The 22,589-nt window shown below is 41.3% G+C and overlaps 3 protein-coding genes across 6 annotated transcripts; 2 read left to right on the top strand and 1 right to left on the bottom strand.

Annotated features, from left to right (window-relative positions):
• The first annotated feature begins 1,247 nt into the window (after positions 1-1,247).
• Positions 1,248-4,301, top strand: trmt12 (tRNA methyltransferase 12 homolog). The gene is made up of 7 exons (XM_079167673.1): positions 1,248-1,398; positions 1,599-1,767; positions 1,876-2,074; positions 2,176-2,326; positions 2,466-2,575; positions 2,827-2,984; positions 3,937-4,301. The coding sequence occupies exons 1-7, from the start codon at positions 1,346-1,348 to the stop codon at positions 4,285-4,287; spliced, it is 1,191 nt and encodes a 396-aa protein (XP_079023799.1). The 5' UTR covers positions 1,248-1,345; the 3' UTR covers positions 4,288-4,301.
• A 1,671-nt stretch (positions 4,302-5,972) lies between these two features.
• Positions 5,973-16,321, top strand: sytl4 (synaptotagmin-like 4). 4 transcript variants are annotated; one of them, XM_079167982.1, is made up of 18 exons: positions 5,973-6,061; positions 6,160-6,224; positions 7,927-8,112; positions 8,419-8,634; positions 8,994-9,103; positions 9,246-9,360; positions 9,444-9,611; positions 10,327-10,396; positions 10,518-10,608; positions 10,713-10,807; positions 11,449-11,541; positions 12,009-12,187; positions 12,566-12,668; positions 13,162-13,323; positions 14,016-14,121; positions 14,195-14,300; positions 14,381-14,589; positions 15,215-16,321. In XM_079167982.1, the coding sequence occupies exons 3-18, from the start codon at positions 7,991-7,993 to the stop codon at positions 15,349-15,351; spliced, it is 2,082 nt and encodes a 693-aa protein (XP_079024108.1). In that variant the 5' UTR covers positions 5,973-6,061; positions 6,160-6,224; positions 7,927-7,990; the 3' UTR covers positions 15,352-16,321. The 4 variants fall into 4 exon arrangements, with proteins under 4 accessions (XP_079024108.1, XP_079024107.1, XP_079024109.1 ...); XM_079167981.1 differs by having other exon boundaries at positions 10,327-10,441; XM_079167983.1 differs by lacking the exon at positions 9,444-9,611 and having other exon boundaries at positions 5,978-6,061; positions 10,327-10,441.
• Positions 16,322-16,343: 22 nt separating this feature from the next.
• On the bottom strand, positions 16,344-22,489 carry srpx2 (sushi-repeat containing protein X-linked 2). The gene is made up of 10 exons (XM_079167985.1): positions 22,305-22,489; positions 19,962-20,039; positions 19,598-19,789; positions 19,005-19,181; positions 18,574-18,697; positions 18,363-18,484; positions 18,087-18,266; positions 17,841-17,974; positions 17,603-17,724; positions 16,344-16,529 (listed from the first exon to the last, which is right to left on the bottom strand). Exons 1-10 carry the CDS (start codon positions 22,348-22,350, stop codon positions 16,349-16,351), a joined length of 1,356 nt encoding a protein of 451 aa, XP_079024111.1. The 5' UTR covers positions 22,351-22,489; the 3' UTR covers positions 16,344-16,348.
• Positions 22,490-22,589: the final 100 nt, after the last annotated feature.

Raw genomic sequence — 22,589 nt, 5'->3', positions numbered from 1 at the left:
GCCATAGGACAGCTGACGCAGGGAAAGGCTGGGCCACAAATGACCTGGAGAGTGCACTAAATATCCCTCAGTGTGTCATGAAGTTATGGACCAGAGGTAAGAAAAGCTACTGCACGTCTCCGTTACTCAGGACCTATGCTGTTTTTGGTCTACTCCAGAGAACATTATTAATACAAGACCTGTCAGACACTCCTCTGACCAACCTGCCAACTCAGGTTCAAATGTACTCGTGACTGCAGACTGCTAAAAGTCTATATACCAATTAACATAAAATATAAATAAAGGTGCACATAACTTGAACCCCCTAAGAAGGAAAATGGTTAAATATATGAAAGACTTTCCATACCACCTCTACAATACCACCAATGAAGAAAGACACAAATGCATCCAGTATTACAGAGAACATATACTGTAGTGTAGTAGCATGATGTTTGTATGAAACAATTTCAAATACGACTTGCAATCACTACAAAAAGTGCAAGTATTTTGATCTACTTTATAACTTTTGGACTAAAAGTCAGGATATTTCGGCCTCTGTTGCATCTATTTTGACTATTCTTTATTTAAAAAGTGTCTCCCTTAAGTACAACCAACGTCATGGAAGTGTAACAACCTTAACAATCCCAGGAGTGAACCCTTTAATGAAATGTCTGGCACAAAAAAAGAATGATACGTGTAGATGACCACGGGTCACCTTTTTATTAACCGTATATCAACGTTACTTTTCTTTGTCTCGCTACTATGTAACCTAGTTAGCGTAAGTTTACGCACCCTCCTGGGTTTTGAGCCGTTTGTCTCCATCTATCGACATCCACGAGCCACTCTGTCCAAACTGCTACTGCTCTATTCCTGACGTTCTCTAACACAAATGTAACATAAATTAAGACATATTCAGCATCTTTTACTCAGAAATTCCACCTCTTTGGCGTCAAAAGGGCGTAGAATCGTGGCGTTTTAAATTCACACGTAAGCAAGCTAAAGAGTTTGCGCTATCCGTCAATGTTTACAATAAATATTTTGTAATTTGAAACGTCCGACCTAAAAAATAGTCCGACTAGAAACACGCGTTGATTGAACAGTATCAGGTGTTGTGTCGAATACTGTTACCCAGTCGATATGTGTGCCCCCCCCCCACACACACACACACCTAAACTTGTATCTACAGTTATCCCTAACCGTAACGAACGAGGGGACGCTATCGCTTTAACTGAAGGGAGGCACTATTCGATGAGGGAACCGGTTTCGACATAACACCTGTTCCGGTATCTGTCATTTCGTTGCAGGCTAAATTAGCGAGTTTTAACCGTCATACATAAATACTTAAGATATGTTTGCGTGCTTGTAAATGGACGGTGTGCCTTGCCTTCGCGTGTCGCAGTGTCATGCCCAGCAGTACAGGTAATCAGTCATATAGCTTAGCTGCTTAAAGTAGGTTCGCTAGCAGTTAGCATGGGAACCAGATACACTGATTGGAACCAAGAGCAATGTGAACTGAAACAAATGTTTTCTGTGGCTGTCTATAGTAATTTTAATAATATTTTTTATTTCAAATAATAAGATTATAATCTTATATGACGGTTGAACCTCTCATTTTACAGGAGATGTCTACAGTCCAAAGGGGCTCTTGATCTCAGTTTGTCTTTACTGAAAGACTCAGATGAGACAGTCCTCTTGCCCATTTCACCATCCTGTCTGCCACAACTTGATCTGCTGTCTCTCAGAGCCACAGTGGCTTCCGATGATGCTTGTGAAGTAGTTTGGAGTCAGGTAATTAAGCTGAGCTTCACTGGAATACAATAAGTAACAGATAGTACTATAGTACAGCTTTAAAGTATTTCTATTTATCTCCTGTTGTCTGTCCTGTTTACACCACAGTCCCACCTGCAGTCAAAGATGAAGAGAGGAAGGACAAGTGGCAATAAACTAGAGAAAATCCTCCAGGAGGTGTTGGAATCTCACGGTGAAAGATGGACAGAGGAGCTGAGGGGGGACCTCCCTCGCAGCTTCCAGAGGCATGGAGACCTCCTCCTGCTGGGAGACAACTGCTTATCCCTGCCACTCTGGAAGAAGATGGGTACTGTTCCCAAACTCATCCACACTTTTCTGTAGTAATATGTGGACAACAAAAAAAATCACAAGGACATTTATTGATCGCTTTTGACTTTCTTTTTTTAGATCAACAGATATGGAGTGCGGTGGCCAGAGGCCTGGGGGCAAAGCGGCTGGCAAAGATGAGTCGAATATCCACAGATGGTTTTCGTTCTCCCGTGGTGACGATGCTGTTCGGAGAGCACAGCTGGGTGAAACATATGGACAATAGGATCAGGTAAGTCTCAGTCCTAATCCATCAGTCATTCGTTTGCTGTTGATTTGCAACATGAAAGGGGTCTTGGGCACATGAATGAAAAATGTGACTATGACTGAAACACGTCTTAACTTTTGATTTCTTCACCTTTTTGTTTCAGTTATGAGTTTGATGTCACCCGATGCATGTTCTCAGCTGGAAACATAACAGAGAAGCTCCGGGTGGCTGGATTTAACTGCAGAGGGGAGACTGTGGTGGATCTGTATGCAGGTGGGATAACTGACAATGAGTGACATGGTTTTGACATTGATGAATAATTATCTTTTAACTAAATCATCAACAAAGGAGAAATGATAACATGCACAACCCTAGATGTTTCATTGGATTTCTCTGGTGGATTTCGTCTTTAGTCCAGGTTCCAGGTGTATTTCCTGCCCCGTCATGTGTCCAACCCTTGTACTCTTCAGTGGTAATTAAACATAATTTGAATTATTAAGTATCACCGCTGTATCTTGTGTCAGGTATTGGATACTTCACTCTCCCATATCTGGTCCACGCGGGGGCCAGTCGTGTTCACGCCTGTGAGTGGAACCCTGACGCAGTTCAAGCTTTACAAAGAAACCTCGAGGCAAACGGGGTGTCTGACCGCTGCACCGTTCACCACGGAGACAACCGACAAGTAATGTTTCCATATGTGTCCCATACTGATTATGTGACGTGGATAAGTTACGATATTTGCTTAGTATTAATAGATCGCATCTCTGTGTTGTCTTCATCTGAGGTCTGAGTGAGGTTCACTCAGATATTAGTGGTATTGATGAGGTAATATCACAATAATAAAATAAGGAAAATCAACTATTACTGTGTCTATCACTGTTGTCATAAATAGATTTTCTGTGGAAGAATATTGTGATATTTTGATACACAATTCTGTCATTTAAATTGATAACAAGCTGATTGTATTTCAAAACATCAACACAATATTGTACACATGAATATCTTTGATATATTTTTGACATCACACTTGTTTCCTTTCAACTCAGTTTGAGGAATATTGAATTGAATGTTGTTTCTTTCTTTGTGATTTTATAAATCTGATTTCAACTATATCTCGTAGTTCTAACCTCTGGTAGCCCTTTAAGTTAGATGTTATGTCGTGCAACTTGAACTAGATCGAGCCAAAACAAAAAAAGCCCATTCTAGATTTTTAATGGTTATCTGCGATTTCTGCCATTTTTGATACTTTTTACTATTTAAAAACTTTTTTTTAACTATTAGAAAGTTGGACTGCAAAAACTGCTGGACTACTTTGTTTTTTTTTCTCTTCCAGTGTAATGCATCACAGCAGTGGAATACAACACATCTCAATGTTCCTTATCATATCATTTTGCACAGTACAAGTATCTTGGTTTTAAAATCCCATCGGCCATCGTTTTAATCTGCATCTTCTTCTGAATAGCTCAAATCATTATCATCATCAATATTTTGTACTCTGACTGTAGCTATACAAATTGAATCAGCTTTATCACAAGAATGAATAATAATGACACAAAACTATACACATTTTTTGGGAAAATAATTGAGTCTAAAAGAGCTAACATTCACGAGCGTTTTATTTTTGTATTGTTTAGCTCCAGCTGTGTGACATCGCTGACCGAGTGAACCTGGGTCTCATACCGAGCTCTGAGGACGGCTGGCCTGTTGCCTGTCGACTGCTGAAGAGAACAACTGGTGGCGTTTTGCACATTCACCAGAACGTTACGTCAGCGATCGGCGATGCCACCCTGAGGACTTCTGGGAAGAAAGCTGCCGGAGAGGCGTGGCAGGCCTGGGCTGATGACACAGCAGACCGCATCGCCTCTCTTTTAGAGGACACCACTGGCGCACGGTGGATAACAAACAACCGGCACATAGAACATGTGAAGTCGTACGCACCTCATGTTCACCACATGGTGCTGGACTTAGAGTGCAGACCACCCTGAGCTGAGAAGATCAACACAAATGTTTAGTGCGTTCATGATTCTAATGTGCTGCTGTATAGAGAAGGAATAACAAACGTTGTTGTTCTGTCAGTTAGTGAAATCAGCTGATGCTGTGTTTTTATAAACCTTTATTTATCCAGGGCAGGTTTGCTGAGCACAAATGCTATTTTTCTGTTTTTTTAAGAAACGCCCTGCAAATATAATCCCATCTGGAAGCTGCCAAGCTGTACCACAACCACAGCCTTATCTGTCGGCCACCGGATAACAGTGGTGGGTTGAGGTGATTTGCTCAAGGGCACCTCATTGTCGTGTTATACTCACTGAATTTCCCTCCGCTGTTTGAACCGTAGTCCGCTTGTGGTTGGCTGAAATGAAAAGCTTTAGACTGAGACATGATCACTGCTCCAGACGGTCACATCCGTGTGCTGGTAATAACACCCAAACAGCACATATACTGTATATAAAAATACAGTATTTCCTGGTTTGTCGGTTTATGTTTTGGAACCTCAGAAGGCAGCAGCCAATTGAATCCATCCTACATGACTGTACACCTATGAGCTGTAACCAGGTGACAAATTGTAGGGGGAAAAGAAACTGCATGAGTGGAGACGGAGTGCCTTTTGCTTACATACCTGGGAGTTACTGAATGGTTTCATAAGCATGGAAATGATGTGAATCCTATGATATGCACTTCACAGTCAGCGGGTCTGACCCCAATTGAACAGCGATGGGAGCTTTAGGAGCCAAATAAGGGAACGTCTTCTGGATGACTGGTGTTCATCCCTCCAGTAGAAAGCACTGAAGCTGCTCTGGTTGTGGTGGACCAACATGTTACAAAGACTGCTGGTGTTGTTTTTGGGGTAACGGGGTGAAAAGTACAAAATGTGTCTTTGCACAACTTGCCAAAAGAGCCATATTCAACACACACAGTTGGATTTTCTTAGTGAGTGATGGCCTAAATGAGTTGCTGTATTAATCAATGAAATACAAAGTCAGCAGAAGTATCCAGGCTCATCTCTGTGTGTAAATTCATGGAGGCACCTGGTTGTGCACATTTAATTAGTTGGGACTAAAAGCAGTGTGATTAAGACATGAATATTAATATTTAAATCAACAAAGACTCTCCTGCTTAAATAAGATTATATTTACAATGGGGACAAGAGACCCTAGGAGGTTATTAATTCATTTTTGAGAGAAATAATATCTCACACAGACCTCTTAGATACCAGAGATTTGTTTATAAGTCTCGGTGAGACTTTAAAACTGTATTTACAGACCGGGTAATTATTTGCTTAACAATGTGCTCCACCATCACTTTGCATAGGCCTTGATAATAAATAATGGCATGCACGCAGGCACACCATCATAGTGCATTATTTTCTCAATAGCAATAAATGGCTCACTCTTTGTTTACATATTGCTTTTCTCACTTGACTTTTTTTTTCTTCTTCAAAAGTAAAAAGCCTGCACTTTCCCGAAACTGTTACCGATCACGTTCGAGGGGGTAAAGTGAGATGATAAAAATTAATGGAGTGTTTCAATGGGTCACATGTTCCACGTGCAGCCCCCCTGTGGTGAACACGGCTCAAGGAAATGCACCTGTCATGGAAAATGTGGAGAGGCGCTCCTGCCTCTCGGCTGCAAACTTTCCTTATCTTCCGGTACTCGGGACTCCTCGAGCGCACAAAAAGTCAACACTTTTTTTGGAGACGGAAGGCAAGAAGGAGAAGACGAAGTGGAAGAGTCGGGGCTGTGCTCACAGCCAACGTGGGAAGTGAGTGAAGCAGTTTATGGACACACGGAAATGTAATAATCTTAAATGCACTTAGCTCGTCTGCTACTTTTAACCCTTTTTGTTGTGTTTTCTGTCAGGAATATCTCGCTGTCGCCCGTAGTGACGCAATCCGTGTAGCGGTGGTGAAGTCGACTTTTAACAGGTGGGTCATTTTATTTATATTGCGTAGATCTATTTTTCTTTTAATTGACAGCCGATTTCAAACGTATTCATGTGGTAAAATAATCAATAGTCATCCTTCACAATCGGATAAAAGCAAACGTTTTAATAAAGACACCGTGACCTTATTGTGGAGTAGCGTTAGTTTGATTTTCAGTTGGTAACGTAACGCTTTAAACGTTCGACCGTTGGAGTCGCAGCCGTTTACAGCTGGTTTTTAACAGTTTGTCGCACTTTTGTTGAGCTACAAGAACAAGACGCGCATTATTTGCTGTCGTGGTTTTTGCACTTGTTAAATCCATTCTGTCAATGACATGCAGTTTTTTTTTAAAAAACATGTCTCAATGTTTGTTTTAAAGAAATTCCTTCCTTATTATCCATTGTTTCGTGTTTGTAAAGGATGTTTCCAGTTTGTGCACTATCTCTGTCATCTGGTGCAGATGCATGCGCCATTTCCTTGAAGGTTAAATTTTACCTTATCAAGTTGCCTTACAGGTATTATTGAACTTCTGCTACAGTTAGTTGGCTTCAGGCATTCAAACAATGAGGAAAAAGTTTTCAAAGCAGTTTTGAATTACAGCTTTCCCCACTTGTTCTACTTGATGCACAATTTCCTCCTCTCTTTAATTTATTTTAATCCACTTCAAATGGAGCGTAAAGTTTCTGAAGGGAGCCTGACAGACATGAGCGGATTATGAGACAATGGGCCCCTGCATGGCCACAGATATTCAAAAGGCCCCATCTCCTCTCCTACATGGAGCAAGATACACTGATGTTAGTTGTTTTGATGTTGTTTTTTGTCATATTGTCTCTTTATGGTTGTTTTCCCCCTTTTCATAGTCGTGAGTCTCTTTGCAGCTGTTTTGCATCTCTCAGTAGTTGCTTTGGTCTCTTTGTAGTCTTTTTGTGTGTCGTTTTATGTTGCTTTGTGGTCATTTTGAGTCTCTTCCTGGTTGATTCGTGTCTCTTTGGCTGACATTTTTTAGGTGGTCAGGGGGGTCTCTGACAATTTTGGGCCCCTGGATCTGTGCCAGGTTGGCCTGGTCAGTAATACATCCATGATGACAGGTGACGAAATTGGGATTAAACAAATTGTGAAGATACTGAACTCCACCCAGATCTCTGTATCCTTAGAGGGTGGGAACCCTTCACAGTAGCCAAGTTCATGTTGTTTTTCCAGTCTCACTTAAAACAAACTTTCACCCGGGCAGAGGCTTTCTGTGGGAAGTCTTTAATCCTCTTGCATCCTGGTTCCTTTGAGTCATACATCATGTTTGGAACACTGGATGAGGCCAGTAGTTTGCTCCAAAGCTGTAGACTAATTCCTGTCCTTGAAAATGGAAAACATGCCTCAGAGTCAGTCTCTGTTGGCTTCCTATCTAGATTCCCATGGGCAATCCTTTTTTGACAGATGGACATAAGGCTTTTTAAATACAAGAAGGAGGCTACAACTCTTGTACTCCAAAACTATCCATCACAAAGTTGCTGTACTGAGGCTTCACTGGAACGCTTATTAGTCATTTGTTTAGGACCACACAGCTGTTTCTGCCCGTCAGTATCTTCATCACTGCAGAGCACCACGTCAACGGGTTCCTCGTTTTACTGCTTTTTACTCTTATTAAAACAGCCTCTCCAGTAGGAAAACAGTGGAGAGTTTATTCCTGAGGATTTGTTTTCGTCTATAGGAGAGCTCCTCGAGGCCACTGAGCTGAGCCAGTTAAGCTACGCTGAGGGTGTACGGTTGAAGGCATGATGCCCGAGGCCGCTGACATGATCAACCTGGTCTTCCTGTCCGACTCTGAGCGGGAGCTGATCCTGGAGGTGCTGCAACGGGACGAGGGGCTGAGACAGGCTGAGGAGCAGCGTGTGCGGTGAGAACAGAGCACTTCCTCTTAATAATATATTTTCAAATAAGACACATTTCCAGATTTGGAACCGGAACAGAAGTTGAAACCAGTGAATTCTTGGCATTTTTACCTACATGATAAAAGTAAATAAAATACTTCCGTTAATTGATTATTCAACAAGTTGTATCTGCTATAAAACATACACATCAAAAATGGTTTTATTGTAATACAGAGAAATGTAAATATTTAAAATAACTTATAGACACTAGACAACTCAAGAGTTTTCTCAAAGGACAACTTCTCTCCTTTAATATTTGTGTTGTGTCTCAGGGGTTTGAAGACAGAGTTGCTGGATGTGAAGAGGAAAGGGGCCAAACGTGGCAGTGGAATATACAGTGACCATAGTTGTGGCAGATGCCAGCAGCCTCTGAGTCGACTGACTATTTTCTCCAGCCAGTGTAAGATTTGCAATCACCATGTGTGCAGCAAGTGCCGAACAGACCTCCCCGAAGGATCCTGGCTGTGCAACGTGTGTGCCAAAGAGTCGTAAGGGATTGTTTTGTTTATCCTTTAACTTGCCAGAATAATTGTGTCTGGATACAATCAGTGTGTCTTAAGGGTTTATATTGTTCAGATTGTCAACAATTCCTGAAAAGCCCATCCATGCCTCATGAATATGTAAAAGTCACACATAAATTGTGCTTTTATTTATAATCTTAAATTTGTGTTATCTGTCGACAAATATTCAAAAAGTGCCAACGTCCCTCACAATTAGCAACTGTAGCATGTGCTCCTGACTTTAATGGATGTATATCTGAAAAGTAACTTAATTAACTGATGAATGGGTGTAACTTCTGTTCAATTTACACCTTTTTAAAAAAAAAAGTATTTGTGTTGGATTCTAGGGATCTAAAGAAGAGGACAGGTGACTGGTTCTACGATGAAAGGATCAACCGTTTCGTCCTGACGCCTGTACACGACCTCGTGAGAGCCTCCCTGAATAAGAAACCTCAGGGTGAGTGCAGGAAAAGGAAGTGGGTATCTGGAATGTAGTCCCAGTCCAACAGTAGGAGGAGAGAAATGTTAAAAACTGCACTAACATGATGTCATGATTTTGTTTAACTGGTGTGCGCTTTAACTTTTGTTCTGTGCTATAGGGAAGAAGCATGAGACAACGGGAGAAACACTGTTGAGAAGTACTGAAATGAACCCAGATCCTCCGATTCCTGTGCCACGGGTCAGACAGAAGAATCAGATAACGGATAACAAAGGGTGCGTCATCATTCTTCTCGTCAGTTTAAGAAATGTTAATGGGTTCTCAGATTAAGAACATTTCAACCTCGTCATATTTACAGTCATTCAAACGAGAATTCAGGATCGATTGCTTCAAAGGAATCATTTGAATCAAAGGAGGAAGTTTTGTCAAAGTCAACACACGGCGACTCGGAGTCTGCAGAAAAGAACAGTATAACTAGCAGTAAAGCAGACACTGAGTCTGGCCATGTGACCCCTGAGCAGCAAAGGTAAACTCGCCTTCAGTTATTCTGAAACGTCCAAACACTACACGTTGACTTCAGAGACCCACTTTAATGGCAGGAGGTGTATTGTTTGTCCCTCCTTCCCCATAGCCAGTCCGTGTACAGGAGGAGTCCAGTCTAAGGCTGAGACAGACATGTCCGACTCAGATCATTTTTAATTACAAACTGAAAAAAAGATTGGTGTTTATGTAGTTTTCAATAAATCTTGTGAAGGGTGATGTGTTGTCTTGTGCATCTGACCCTATAGTTTGTGATTGCACTGTTAAAATTGAGAATAATACTATTAAATCAGTACATTCAGCTTCATTATGTAGATGGCGGTGGAATATCCTGAGAAGCAAAAGCTCCCAAATCATGAACAGGACAGCACTTCAATGAAGGTATTTACTCATGCATGGACGTTTTGGGCTTGGCTGAAAAACTGTTGCCTGCGTGCACGTTGCGTAATCGTCTGCCTCAAACGTCCGTGCATGAATAAATAACTTAATTGAAGTGCTGTCCTGTTCGTCTTTATTCGGGTTCTACTAAAACCCACAGGTTGCAGACAGAATTTGCTGAAATCTCCCAATTGCCAGATAGTCTAATTGGGATGAGACTCATGTAGACACTGGGGTCACACACACAAGTTGAAAAAGTTAGTTTACTTCTATTTGAATGTAAAGTGTTGTAGCAGTTAATAATGATTCGTGTCATCACACAGGACAGAGGACCCTTTCGTTTCATCCAGCCCAGCAGGGTCCACTGTTTCCAGTCCGACCGCTCCAGTCAAAGTAGATATCATTAGCATTGACAGCACCAACTCGGAAGCTAACGATGTATGCTTCTTTCAAGTGACAGGTTCATGTTTCATTGTTAAAAAAAACAATGTTCTGACTGACTCTGTCACTACAGGCCCCAGAAGTGAAACCGGTCAGCCCGAACCCGGAGACAGATGTCGATAGACTCTTCAAGAAGAGCATCAAACGAGACCCAAAACCTTCTGGTTAGCATATGTTGTTACCATGTGCAGTATTTCTTCGTCCAGAACCAAATGAAAAACATTGTGTGCATCGCAGCTTAATTGCTGGTCTGACTGTTTTATAACAGAGTTTGTGTCGACACTGGATCTGCGTGAAGCACGTGACCAATCGGAGGCCTCGATGGGCAACAGGAGCCAGTCTGTACCGGGCCTCGACATACAGGTAAGAATCTTTTCATGCACTTATAAACTGTTTTGTCATGAATCTGTTATTTATTTTTGTCATATTAGTAAAACATTTGTCTCTTTCTCTTTACATTCTGCACCATAATGAAGAAACCTCAGTGTAGCAACACGCAACTGATCCGTCTACTATTACATTTTTTAAAAATTGTTTCAATTCAAATTTTTCAGCTTTCCCAGCACTACAAAATACTTTAGGAGGCGGTTTTCGTAGATCTAGCTATCCAGCAGCAACCGAACAGAGAAAAAGTGACAGTCCAGCCTCTAATCAAAACGAAACATGTTTAGTGGCTCCATTTTAATTGTGGTCTTTTGAGGCTATTTGCATGCTATCTTTGCCTCTCCTGTGGTGGTTTATTTCCTGTGTTATTCGTTGAACATCACTGCGAAATGGAGACCATCCTCTGATTGTAGGAAATATCACTAAAGCCTGGCATTTACAGTTGATGTTTTAAATAGTTTAACAGTTTTCTGCTTTTTAAATTGACTATAAATTCTATTAAAAAGACGTTTTCTGAATAACACAAGCCTTATTTTTTCTTACAACGAAAAACTAATGAGGATAAAAATCCCACTGTGTGTCTTTGATCAGGCTTTCAAATGTTTATTATGTTGCCACAGGAAGACGGGGAGGAGGATGAAGATATTGACAGCTTGGTTAGCTTTCATAAAAGGACAGTCGCATCAAGCTCCTACAGCCTGAATAGCTCAAAGGTAAAGTATTGACATTTCTCACAGCTCGCATTAGTCCTCTAAAGGCTCGTTTGAAGAGCAGCTCATTATGTCTCTCAGAACGGAACTAATGTTAGATAATCTGAACGAGCATCTGTAACCTCAGGATGTCCTGCAGCAAGTTAGGAAGTGTGAAATTGATGTGTAGCGTCTACCAAAGTGTTTCTATAGTTACCAAAGGCACAGGGGAAAGCAAAGCCGAGGCCAATCTGGATTCAGATATTGACAGAAACATCCTGATCTTTGCTAATTGGTTTGTCCATCTCTGTTAACCCTTTCAGTATTTATATATAATGTATGATTTATTTGTTTCCATGTTTTTTCTTTTCTCGTTTCTCGTTTTTTTAACTGATCTGCAGCAATAAACCTGTAGAGCGTGCCTATCCAAACATTATTTTAATGTTAAAATTTGGTATTAATGAACCTTGTATATATGTATTTTTCTCCAGAGCACACTGGGCAGCCTGATGAGCATTTACAGTGAAGGAGGAGACTTTGACAGTGTGGAGGTGAGCGGAGACCTCATCTTCTCTTTGAGCTACGACGAACACACCCAGAGCCTCCAGATCCTCATCAAGGAGTGCCACGGGCTGGCCTACGGCGATGTCTCGAAGCAGCTTTCCCACCCGTAAATATTAAAATAGATGTAATGTGGAGCTCCGCAAGGCGAAACACATCATTTGAAGCGCAGTTTGCTCAAATTTTGGCTTTCAGAGGGCAGATTGTGGCTCTGAAACAGGCACGCACGCACGCGCACACACACACACACACACACACACACACACACACACACGCCTCAGTGTTGATAACACAGCTTTGATCTGTGCAGATAAGAAGTTGCTCTGTTTACAAAAGTCTTGATACTCAGCCCCAGAGGTGATTACTTGAGCTTCACAGGAAATTGAATGTCAACAGATATTTTCATAGCATTTAGTCAGGAAATAAGGCAAAAGAACCAGCAGTCACGTCCGGGAGAAACACCGTTTGTTCTGTTTTTGTGTTTCAGTTACGTCAAATGTTATCTGCTCCCTGACAAATCTCGCCAGAGCAAAAGGAAGACCAGCATCAAGAGAAACACAGTCAACCCCGTCTACGAAGAAACACTGAAGGTGATGGTTTATAGCGTGCACTTCCCTAACTGTACTGCAACTGTTGACCTTATCCTGTTGACTTAATGACACTCCCTGATTAGTGACCTTATGCAATACCAGCTGCAAATAATGACCACACCTACAGAGACTATAAGATTTATATTGACATTAAAGATAAGAAAAGCTGTTGTCAAATATTGCTTTTGGTCCACTGTAGTCTGCTTATATACAGTGACAAACAATACTGCTAAAAGGGAAGCGGCTGGATGAAACAATTTGTGAAATATGACTTTTTTTAGATTTGCTCTGTAAAAGAGGAAGAAAGGTAATTATTTAGATTTTAAGATGGTTAATGGCACTTCCGATAAGATCTGAATTCATCTTCTGCTTTAATCTATGATTCATTTAAAACTCCCTCGGCACTAGAGCATTAAAATTATATAAGGTTTCAGTATTGAGACGGCCCTTTGATCAATCCTGTCGTCTTGTCCTCCTCATCTCCCACTAACAGTACTCTATCAGCCGCAATCAGCTGTTTACTCGCTCCATCTTGATATCGGTCTGGCATCACGGTCGCTTCAGCCGCAACGCCTTCCTCGGAGAGGTGGAGATCGCTCTGGACACCCGAGACCTCGACTCCCCGGACATGGACCGTGTGATTCTCATGGGGAAGGTAGATCAGAATGAAAGACGCATAAAAGACTTAGTAAACATGGATGTACCATGTTCTGTTTACTAACAAGCAGTCTAATAGAGGTTAGGAACTCTACAGGGTACCTCTTGTTGATGGATTTAACATAGTGGAAACACCTCAAGGAAAAGGACTTAAAGGTGTTTTTTTTATCCTCATGATTCAACAAACGTGTCGAATGTCTTTCCTTCCTCCTAAAATGTTTGAAAAGTTTTTATTTGCTATTTTTCTTAAAGATTTAGAGCCTGCATTCTTTGCATACATGTTAACTAGTCAAACACAAAGGGGACCCATGCGTAAAATATTGCTGCATAGCACTACTGGAGGTTAAAAACTGCACCTGTTCAACTCATTCATATGTATTATAAATATTGTTACCAAAAAAGTGAAAAGTGAGCTAAAGAAAACCTGAAAATGATGTGAAAACTCTCCTAACCTCAAACAGATTGGATCATTTTGTTAATCTGCGTAATTTTGTATAAGTACTAACCCTAATTCAAAGAAACCTTTTGTAAATATGGTTTGCTGTGTTAATGCAATTTCCTTCCACACACAAATATTGACATTTGCTGCCGCAGCCATCCAGTGTCAGTCAGGTTTTGGTGTTGAGGGCTGCTTGTCGGTATGTGTTGTTTGGCTTTGTGTCCTAAATATGGTGTACCTTTCTTAAACAGTCGCCCTCTGGTGGGCCTGCTTCACCGTTTGCTCAGTACAAAGGAGAGTTGGTGGTCTCCTTGAAGTATGTCACACCTACAAAGCCCAAAACCGAGAAAATCAAAGGTAAGACTATGACCAGAAACTCTGACTGTGATGCACTTTGCCTTAATTTTCTAAGTGTCCATCTTCTCCTCAGGAAAAAAGGCGGTGACTGAGGGAGGAGAACTACATGTCCTTATTAAAGAGGCAAAGAATTTGATTGCAATGAAACCAGGAGGGACCTCAGATAGCTTTGTAAAAGGGTGAGTAACAAACTCTGCAGTTTTAAAATAGCATATTGCATTTCTCTTTTAAAAGACCTAACATGTTTGTGGTTCTGCAGGTACTTGTTCCCAACTAAGGGAAAGACCACAAAGAGGAAGACTTCAGTTGTGAAGAAGAACCTGAACCCCCAATACGACCACACATTTGTGTACAAGGATCTGGCTCTGGAGCAGCTGGAGGAGACGTGTCTGGAGCTGACGGTGTGGGACAGAGAGGCCATGTCGAGCAACGAATTTCTGGGAGGACTTCTTCTCGGCTCAAGAAAAGGTAAAAGATAGAACTCTATAAATACTTTATTCTTTTTGCACCTGGCTTTCAGGGCTTACATGTGAGAATGAATTGGATTTTTCTCCTTTTTGTGTTACTATTGTTAGTCTGGGAGGTCTTGTTAGGCTTATTGGTTAACTGAGTATTGTAAATGCCACGACATTTGTAGGGGTGAGCATGCATTTATTTTAGGGATTCTGATTTAATCAACGACTTTTTGCTTGTCTGGTTCACAATGGGTTTTTGAGGAGGTAGATTATTTTGTTTATTGTTTTGGCCTTGGTTGATCCTGATTTATACTGCTTCAACCTTTTTGTAGTAGTAATCGTTTGTTTTTGGTACCCTAGACATACTGTAGGTGTAAAACTAGAGGGAAGGAAAATGTAATTAACCTTCATAAAAAGAGAAACTAATACCATGTCTACCCTTTTCGTTTCATTGCCAAAGCGTTTTTGCCTTTTGTGAGAAAGACACGCTTAATTTTAGATTACTGTTTAAGCACCTGCGAGGCTTCCATTTGTTTTCCAGTGTGTGAAAATTCAGCGAGTAAAAGGAATTTGCCATCATTAATAGTAAAAAAGACTCTGCACTTAATTTTACATTCATGTAATCTTCGCTCCTGCAGGCACTGTAAAAACAGGAGAAGTGGAAATGGACCCAGTTGGAGAGGAAGTCAGTCTGTGGGAGAAGATGATTCAGTACCCAGACTCGTGGGCAGAGGGCACTCTTCCACTGCGCTCGACTATGGTGAAGGGCAAATGAGGATCGCTCACAGGCCTGCACACTAGAATATAAACCAGAGACTAAAAAGAGGAGAAGCTGTGGGGTCTGACAAATATGAGGTTGTGGATTATTATTATTGGCCATTTTTATCAGACCAGAAGCTTTTCTTTAGTGTTGCAAACATCACAACACTAAACTTTGGTCTGATTTTTAAGAGCACTTACAGTCACTTTATGTTTTAAAATTCAGGCTGTATATATTATTGCACAGAAAAAGTGTTGAAATGATTCACCTTTTTCCTCATAATGTACAGAATTACACAGATGCGTGGGAAAACAAGTCGTTTTAATCTGGTATTATACAAAAGTTCTGGTATTGTATCCAACAAATTGTGCTCCAAATTGCAATACTTCTGTGAAAATTATATTTATATTGGTTGCATGAAAAGCCTTATTTTATTACTTTGAATGAATTAAATTCATCTGTTTGCTGGTTTATATGTAGATTTTAAACTTTTAACTACATGTCGTGTTTCCCTCAAGGTTGCCATGAATATTCTGTTCACCCAATAAAAAAATGTACTAAACCCAAAGGCTGTTCTTGAGCGTCCATACCGGCTGGATTTAAAAACAATCTGTCCACTCAAGACTTCCTCAGCAGTCTGTTGTTGAAGTGATTGTCGTCTTTAGTTCTCATTCAACATCAGATCAGAACAACGGCTCTTTGACAAAAATACTAATCCACATCATGTATCCAACATGTTATCTATGGTTAAAAATATATGTGATTATTTTAATAATGTGTTTTACTTTCTGCAGCTGTGGTGTCCATTTTCTGGATTGTTTGAGAGAGAAAACAGTGCTAGAACTTCAGTGTTAAGTGATCACATTTGAACATGAGGAACAGCCTTATTGTCCTTTTTTCCCCTCCTAATGTCCGTCTGGACCCGGTGTCTGGTTGTTTGTCCTTCTTCCTCATCTTGTGTTTAGTAAAGCTGATGAGTTTATCGCTGTGGCAACCGGAGAGCTTTATTAAATTAGTCGCAGAAGTCCCTGTGGAGCTCCAGTCTCTCTCGCTCCTCTTCATCCAGCAGGAAGCTATCGACGTAGGAGAACAGCTCATCCGACGCCATCGGCATGATGAAGCGCTCTCGGTCCAGTCCGCGCTCGTCCAGCAGCAACATGCTAAAGTAGAATCTGGAGATTCTGAACACTTGTCTACAGAGAGACACACATTGGATTGTTAGAGGAACACTCCCAACATCCCATCATTTGATCTCATTAAAGCTGCAATATTTTTAAAACAAAGATTTAGGGGGGTGCTCGTAGTGACCGATCCACAGATGATTATCACCTGTGAGACAGATATTTCCCTCAGGAGTTGGAGACCATAACAGCTAGAAGAAGAGTGATAATTGTACTAAAATCCACCAGGTGGACAAAAACACAACTACAAATAAAAGATAATGTTGCTTCTAAAGTCAAGTTAACAGTAAAGCTGTCGGCTTTCAAAACCGAAACAATTAGCTGAAAGGTGCTAAAAGGAGTCTGTAGAGCTGAAGAAAATACAATGTATAAAAATAATATAGTTAATTAGATAATTCTCTCTTTTATAATAGTCACCTAATGCATTACTAACATTAAAATATGCATTCAATCTTAACTGAAATGCTCTCTTGTTTACATTTATGGCGATATCCTTTAGCCCTAACGAGCGTTGATCTGATGTAATCCGTTCCCTCTACTTTTTCTAGTGATGTCTGATTGTCTGCATTTCTCAGAGTGCTTTGCATTACACTCAGAAAATGTACCTCAATATGCCAGAGCTGTGAGATTTGTGTCAGTGGAGAGACTGAAAAGATTTTCCAGTCTGGAAAAAGTGAGCAGCGCCACTTACTCCAATTACACATTTCTTTCTCTCTTCTGAGATAAACTAGTACCTACATACTTGTGTTTGTGCAAAATGTGGATTTTTAAAGAATCCCTCACACATTGATTCTCATGAGAACCAAAGCCAGGTGTTTACTTTTGATGTTCCGTCAGTCTCGTCAAAATCCCATTACAGCGACCCTGAAATTATGTTGCTATTTTTAACAGTGTTAATCCTTCAAGTGGATTTTTTTCCACAGAGGATCCCTTTTTATTAGGAGGCTTCTAACATTTTAAGCGAGTGAGGAGAAACAACCCCTTACTGTTAATGGGAGTTCTATAAAGCCATACAGGCACACACACAGGATGAGCCATACAACTGCTGAATAAGTAGGCCAAGTGAGGAGGTATCTGACTCTTACCTCAAACCTTCGATGACTTCAGAGCCGAGCAGACTTTCTTTAATCCGACCCGTCTCTCGAGGCGGGGAGCCCAGGAGCTCGATGACGGTTACATGTCGCAGGTCTAATCCACAGTCTGCTTTCTGGTTGAAACAAAGAAAACAAGGAACTGATTTTTAGGCTCTTGTTTGATTAAACTTCTTATCATTTTGGGAGGGAATATTCATGTGAAGTCACAAGCGGCACAGCTTTTCCTCACTTGTATCATGATGTTCTGCAGCTGGTAGTCTGGGTCTGATATGTTGGGCGCAGACATGATCAGCAGCCTCCTCTTTTCATAGAACTGATCCAGGAGAGCAGAGACTGTCTTTACGTCTGATTTAATCTCCATTGCTAGAAACACACAAAGTTGCAATTGCATCCTGCATTGATACCTCCCACATGTACACTATTGTGTTCATGCCGCAAATTCATAAGCATGATTGGAATTTTCACGCAGACTCACGAACACACTCGGCAGGATGTCCTCCCCAGCTGCGGTTGAACAGGCAGACGCGACTAGATACGCCCCTCCGTTCATGTCCTCCGTCACAGTAGTATTCACATGTTGCACCATAGTTGTTCCCATCAGAGGAGCAGGTGATGTAGCCGTGCATAGGTGGAGGTAGATCTGGACATCTTCTCACTGGAAGGAGGACACAATGCAAATAAGAAATCCAATGTGTGATCCAAGTTATAATGAGTTAATGTGTATCTAAATTGATTTCATAAGTCAACTTACCGTCAATACGTACAATAAACTTGCAGGCCGCTCTGTTCCTGGCTTGATCGTACACTTTGTATCGGATAATGCTCGCTCCCTCTTTAAAGTCGGTGCCTGGCTTCTGGCCTACCAATATCACTCTGCAGAGAGACGAGTGCAGTGAAGGCTGAGTGTTTAATTGCGTTTCAAGGTGAGCAGGAAAGGGTAGCGAAGGAAAGGAGCGACATACTCAAGTGATTTATCTGCCGTATCCGTAGCAGCCGGGGAGTCCCAGGTCACCATAGCGGTGAGCTTTCCAGGCTCGGCAACCTTGAGTCTGGATGGAGGACACTTGATCTTTGGAGGATCGGTATCTGAAATAAACAGAGATTTTGCAGGAAGGAAATTCCTCTTACTGTAGCAGTCATAGAGCAGAAGATGAAGACTGAAAGACCGAAGGCCACATTTCTGGATTCAGTCCAAAAAAAACAGAGGAGCAGGAAATATACACACTGGCTTGTGAAAGAATAATGAAAAACTAGACAGCAATACAGATGGCCTGACTTCAGGTTCATTTCACGGCAGCAAGTTGAACCTCTAGTTGACAGTTCAACACAGACTTTTGAGTTTAAACATCTGGTTAGCTTCATGGATCTGCAAAAACAAGACCTTCATTTGTACCTTCACAATCCGGCTGTGCTCCGCTCCACGAGCCGGTGCGCTGACAGACGCGTGAGTGTTGCCCCTCGATGCGATAGCCGGAGTCGCAGGTGAAGTCGCACCTGGAGTCCACCATGAAGCCTTGAGTGCAGGTGTATCTGCCGTGTGGAATGAGGTGCAGCACATGGCAACGCATCTCTGAAGGAACATCACCAAAAATGCACACAGTGTGTTGAGTGAAAAGGACGAAACAATCATATCATCAATATACAGTTTATCTGAAATGATGAGGCTGGTGATAGTCTATATTTTTGTCAGAAATCCTGTGAAAGACGAAAACCAACAATGGCTGTTACAAGGGCACTGTAGGTCTCTGCAAATGTAATTCAAACACCAGATAATAGTGCATTTGTTGGGGACTACTTTTAGCAGTGGATTAATACACAATAATCTGTGCACTGTTGAGATTTTACAACAGCAGGATGGTGTAGTCCATGTTTATGGCAATCAATGAACATATTAGCCGGTGCAATGGTGTGTTTTCAATAAGGAAAAAGTAGAATATCACCAGATTCCCCCTCAAATATGAATTTAAAGTCTCAACTTCCACATACTGCGGCAGTAAGCAGTGCCAGACCAGCGTCTGCTGGCGAGGCACTGAATTGAGCTCTTCCCCAGCAGTCGGTATCCTCGGTCGCAGCTCATCTCACAGCGGGTGTCCAACGTGCTCCTGTAGGCCGGGCCTCGAGGGGAGTGGCAGGTCACCTCCCCATTGGTCAGACCCGGAGAATGACACCAGTGTGGGTCTGTGTTCAAAGAGTAAAGCCCAAATCTGTATGTAGCACTAATGGTACTGAAGTGTCCTATACTTAGTGTTAAAGGGACATCTGATAGTAGACAGCAGAACGGTATAATAACTGGTGTTATATTGTCATATCACCCAACTCCCCTAGTGAGTGTTTGTTTTTCCATACGCACTTTTGTAGTCCAGCTGAGGAGTATTGTCTTCTTCGACAAAGTCATTTTCGCTGTCATACACTGTGGTCCCAGAGCCAGCTGAAAAAACAAACATCAGACATGCCATTAACATTTCTTATGTGACCATGATTCTCAATGCACAATCTCTTTTCCTTAACTTCCTATCAGGTTTCCTTTAACATGAGCTCAATAACATTCCAGTCCATAGACACCTGGATTTGCAATCAGTGATGCTAACAGAAACGCCTGAGGGTTTTAAACATGGAAATCCTCTGAATCGCGTAAAGTTGATGTTGTTTTCCCTTTTTGAAAGGGACAAGAATTAACTTCAATATGAGTGCAGAGAAAGCATGTTAGGCTAAATATTCCAGTGTTTTCTGGCATTTTGGATCGACAATAACATTCACCGCAAGTTAGGACACACAGGATGTTTTCATTAGTCACTTGGAGATTTTCCCTCTTACTCATCTCTTTTCATGTAATAAGCAGAAGGCGTGCGTTGCCAACTGTAGGTTACTGTGGCCTTTATTCAAAATGTGGCCTTTCTGCACAATAAATCCCTTTCACTGTTATCCTCCTCTCTCAGCAGTTGTGGTTCATAATCCATTTTGCAATCCCTAAGAAATGACTCCATGTTTAGAGCTGAGTGCCAAACTTTCCAGGCTGTCAACCTCCACCCCCATCTCAAGGCAGTTCCTGTGCTGCTTCCTTTGCTGCAGCTCAACCCTTCTGTTTTCTGGCCCTCAAACAGACAGGGTTCACTTTTAACACAGTTTCTAATTATAATAATAATAATGATGCCTCTCATGCAACTTCCCCTCTCTCTTCTCTGGAAGCAGCTTCAGATTGTTCCAGCAATGTGCAAATTAAAGCTATCGTCAGCGTTTTTTTTCTCATAATGAGCCCGATGTTCCACTCAGTAACACTTCCCCAGACTAATGTTTCCCAAGTCCCCCTCACAGAGAATTAGTCACAGAGGTAAAAAAAACAAGCTAAGCTCATTGCAGGGCCCAAGTAGAGGCAGACATTACTTCAGGTGACATCATGGATGGCAGTTAAAAGTCAGTATTCTTAATTACATGCAGGTAAAACTAATTCAGCGCTAAAAAGTAACCAAGCCCATTTACCCAATCACTGTATAATTGGTACTTAATTAACTAAACCATTTGATCTATTTGATACTTCTACTTTACTATTTCACAGGGAAATATTGTACTTTTTACTACTTACCACATTTAACTGATGGCTCAAGTGCATTGTTAGAGATTAAACCACTGGTTTATTAAGGATTCGGCTCATGAATGCTTACAAAAAATCAGGGCTGCAACTAAAGATTATTTTCATTATCGATTAATAATTTTATCTCAAAATGTCAGAAAATAGTTCTGTTCAAATGTCCCAAAGCCACAGCCCAAAGCAGCCAATGCTTAATACTAATATATCAGTCACAGGGGACCTTTTTCTGCAGAACTAGTAGGCCTACTTTTAATTTATTTTGAAATATTTTGATAACATTTAGCTGATAATACTTCTGTTCTTTAATCTAAGCACTTGTGATGCAGTATTTCTACATCGTTGTACTGGTACTTGTACTCAAGTAAAGGGTCTGAATACTTCTGAGACACTGACACTGCAGCCACATGGTGCATCATGCACCTCTCACAGTACTGACTTTACACAGAGACACGCTGTGAGCAGAGTGAGTCCATGAGGCAGGAATGAGTCACACCAGAGGAAGGTGTGTAGTTTGAAAAAAATGTTGCCTGTTTGAGTTACAAAGGCTTCATTTATCTCTAATGACAAAGGTGTCCAGCATCCTTTCAATCACTCTGCAGTACCATCTGAGCTTCTGGGTGGATCTCAGGTCACGCTATTATCGCTGCAGGATTAAATAGAGGCTTCTGCACACTTGGCCCAGAGGGAAGACTGCTCAGTAATTAACTGGCAGTGATTGGAGCCGAGCTGTAATTAAACTGCCTGGTCAGCAAAGCAGAGGGGCTCCTGAAGAGGCAGGCAGCTCAACTACGAGCTCGATTTAAGTTAATTTTGACTGGATTCTACTGCATCACTTCAGCTCTTAATTCCTAAAGGGAGGAGTTGAATCCATTTGCATTCATCCAGTGGCCTCAACAATTCAGCACATCTGCATCTAATACAGTTGTTATTACTGTTGAGCTGAAGGCATTTCCCTACTGCACGGATTGGAGGGGATTTCTATGTTTGAGTAACTTTAGCTAGCAATCGTGATACGATTTTTTTTGTTGTTGTTTTTAGAGAAGATTTACGAACAATTAAATGATATTTTGACTAAAGAATGCGTGTTTCCTTATTTGTTGGACTTACCTTTGAAGTATAAAATGAGCACAGCAACAAGGCGGTTGAGAATCATGTTGACACTCCTGGAAAAACAAAGGGTTTTTTTGCTCAGGTTGGCTCAGAACACAAAGTCCCCCCGAAAAAGTACAAAGTTATAATCCAGAGAAAGTTCACAGTTGCTTTAGAAAACGACTTTTTAAAAGAACTTGACTTTTTTTAAATTATCCCCGCTGAGGACAATGAGCGCTCCTGTCATACCAGAGTCTCCGCAGTTTTTGAAGAGGATCCCTCTAGTTCATTATCAAAGTCAAA

This window comes from Pholis gunnellus, assembly GCF_910591455.1.
Source record: "Pholis gunnellus genome assembly, chromosome: 10".
In the NCBI taxonomy this organism is placed as follows: Eukaryota; Metazoa; Chordata; class Actinopteri; order Perciformes; family Pholidae; genus Pholis; species Pholis gunnellus.
Note: the sequence above shows the minus strand (reverse complement) of the source record. Positions and strands in the feature narration are given on the sequence as shown.

Bases quoted from the DNA above. Each gene is read 5' to 3' on its own strand.
- trmt12 (XM_079167673.1), top strand. From the start codon at position 1,346: ATGGACGGTGTGCCTTGCCTTCGCGTGTCGCAGTGTCATGCCCAGCAG. The intron at 1,399-1,598 runs GTAATCAGTCAT...CTCATTTTACAG, and splicing joins TGTCATGCCCAGCAGTACAG to GAGATGTCTACAGTCCAAAG. The intron at 2,985-3,936 runs GTAATGTTTCCA...TGTATTGTTTAG, and splicing joins ACCACGGAGACAACCGACAA to CTCCAGCTGTGTGACATCGC.
- sytl4 (XM_079167981.1), top strand. From the start codon at position 7,991: ATGATGCCCGAGGCCGCTGACATGATCAACCTGGTCTTCCTGTCCGAC. The intron at 11,542-12,008 runs GTAAAGTATTGA...ATTTTTCTCCAG, and splicing joins ACAGCCTGAATAGCTCAAAG to AGCACACTGGGCAGCCTGAT. The intron at 13,324-14,015 runs GTAGATCAGAAT...TTTCTTAAACAG, and splicing joins GTGTGATTCTCATGGGGAAG to TCGCCCTCTGGTGGGCCTGC.
- srpx2 (XM_079167985.1), bottom strand. From the start codon at position 22,350: ATGATTCTCAACCGCCTTGTTGCTGTGCTCATTTTATACTTCAAAG. The intron at 20,040-22,304 runs GTAAGTCCAACA...TTGTTTTTTCAG, and splicing joins GCTCATTTTATACTTCAAAG to CTGGCTCTGGGACCACAGTG. The intron at 19,182-19,597 runs GTATGTGGAAGT...ATGTTCCTTCAG, and splicing joins TGGCACTGCTTACTGCCGCA to AGATGCGTTGCCATGTGCTG.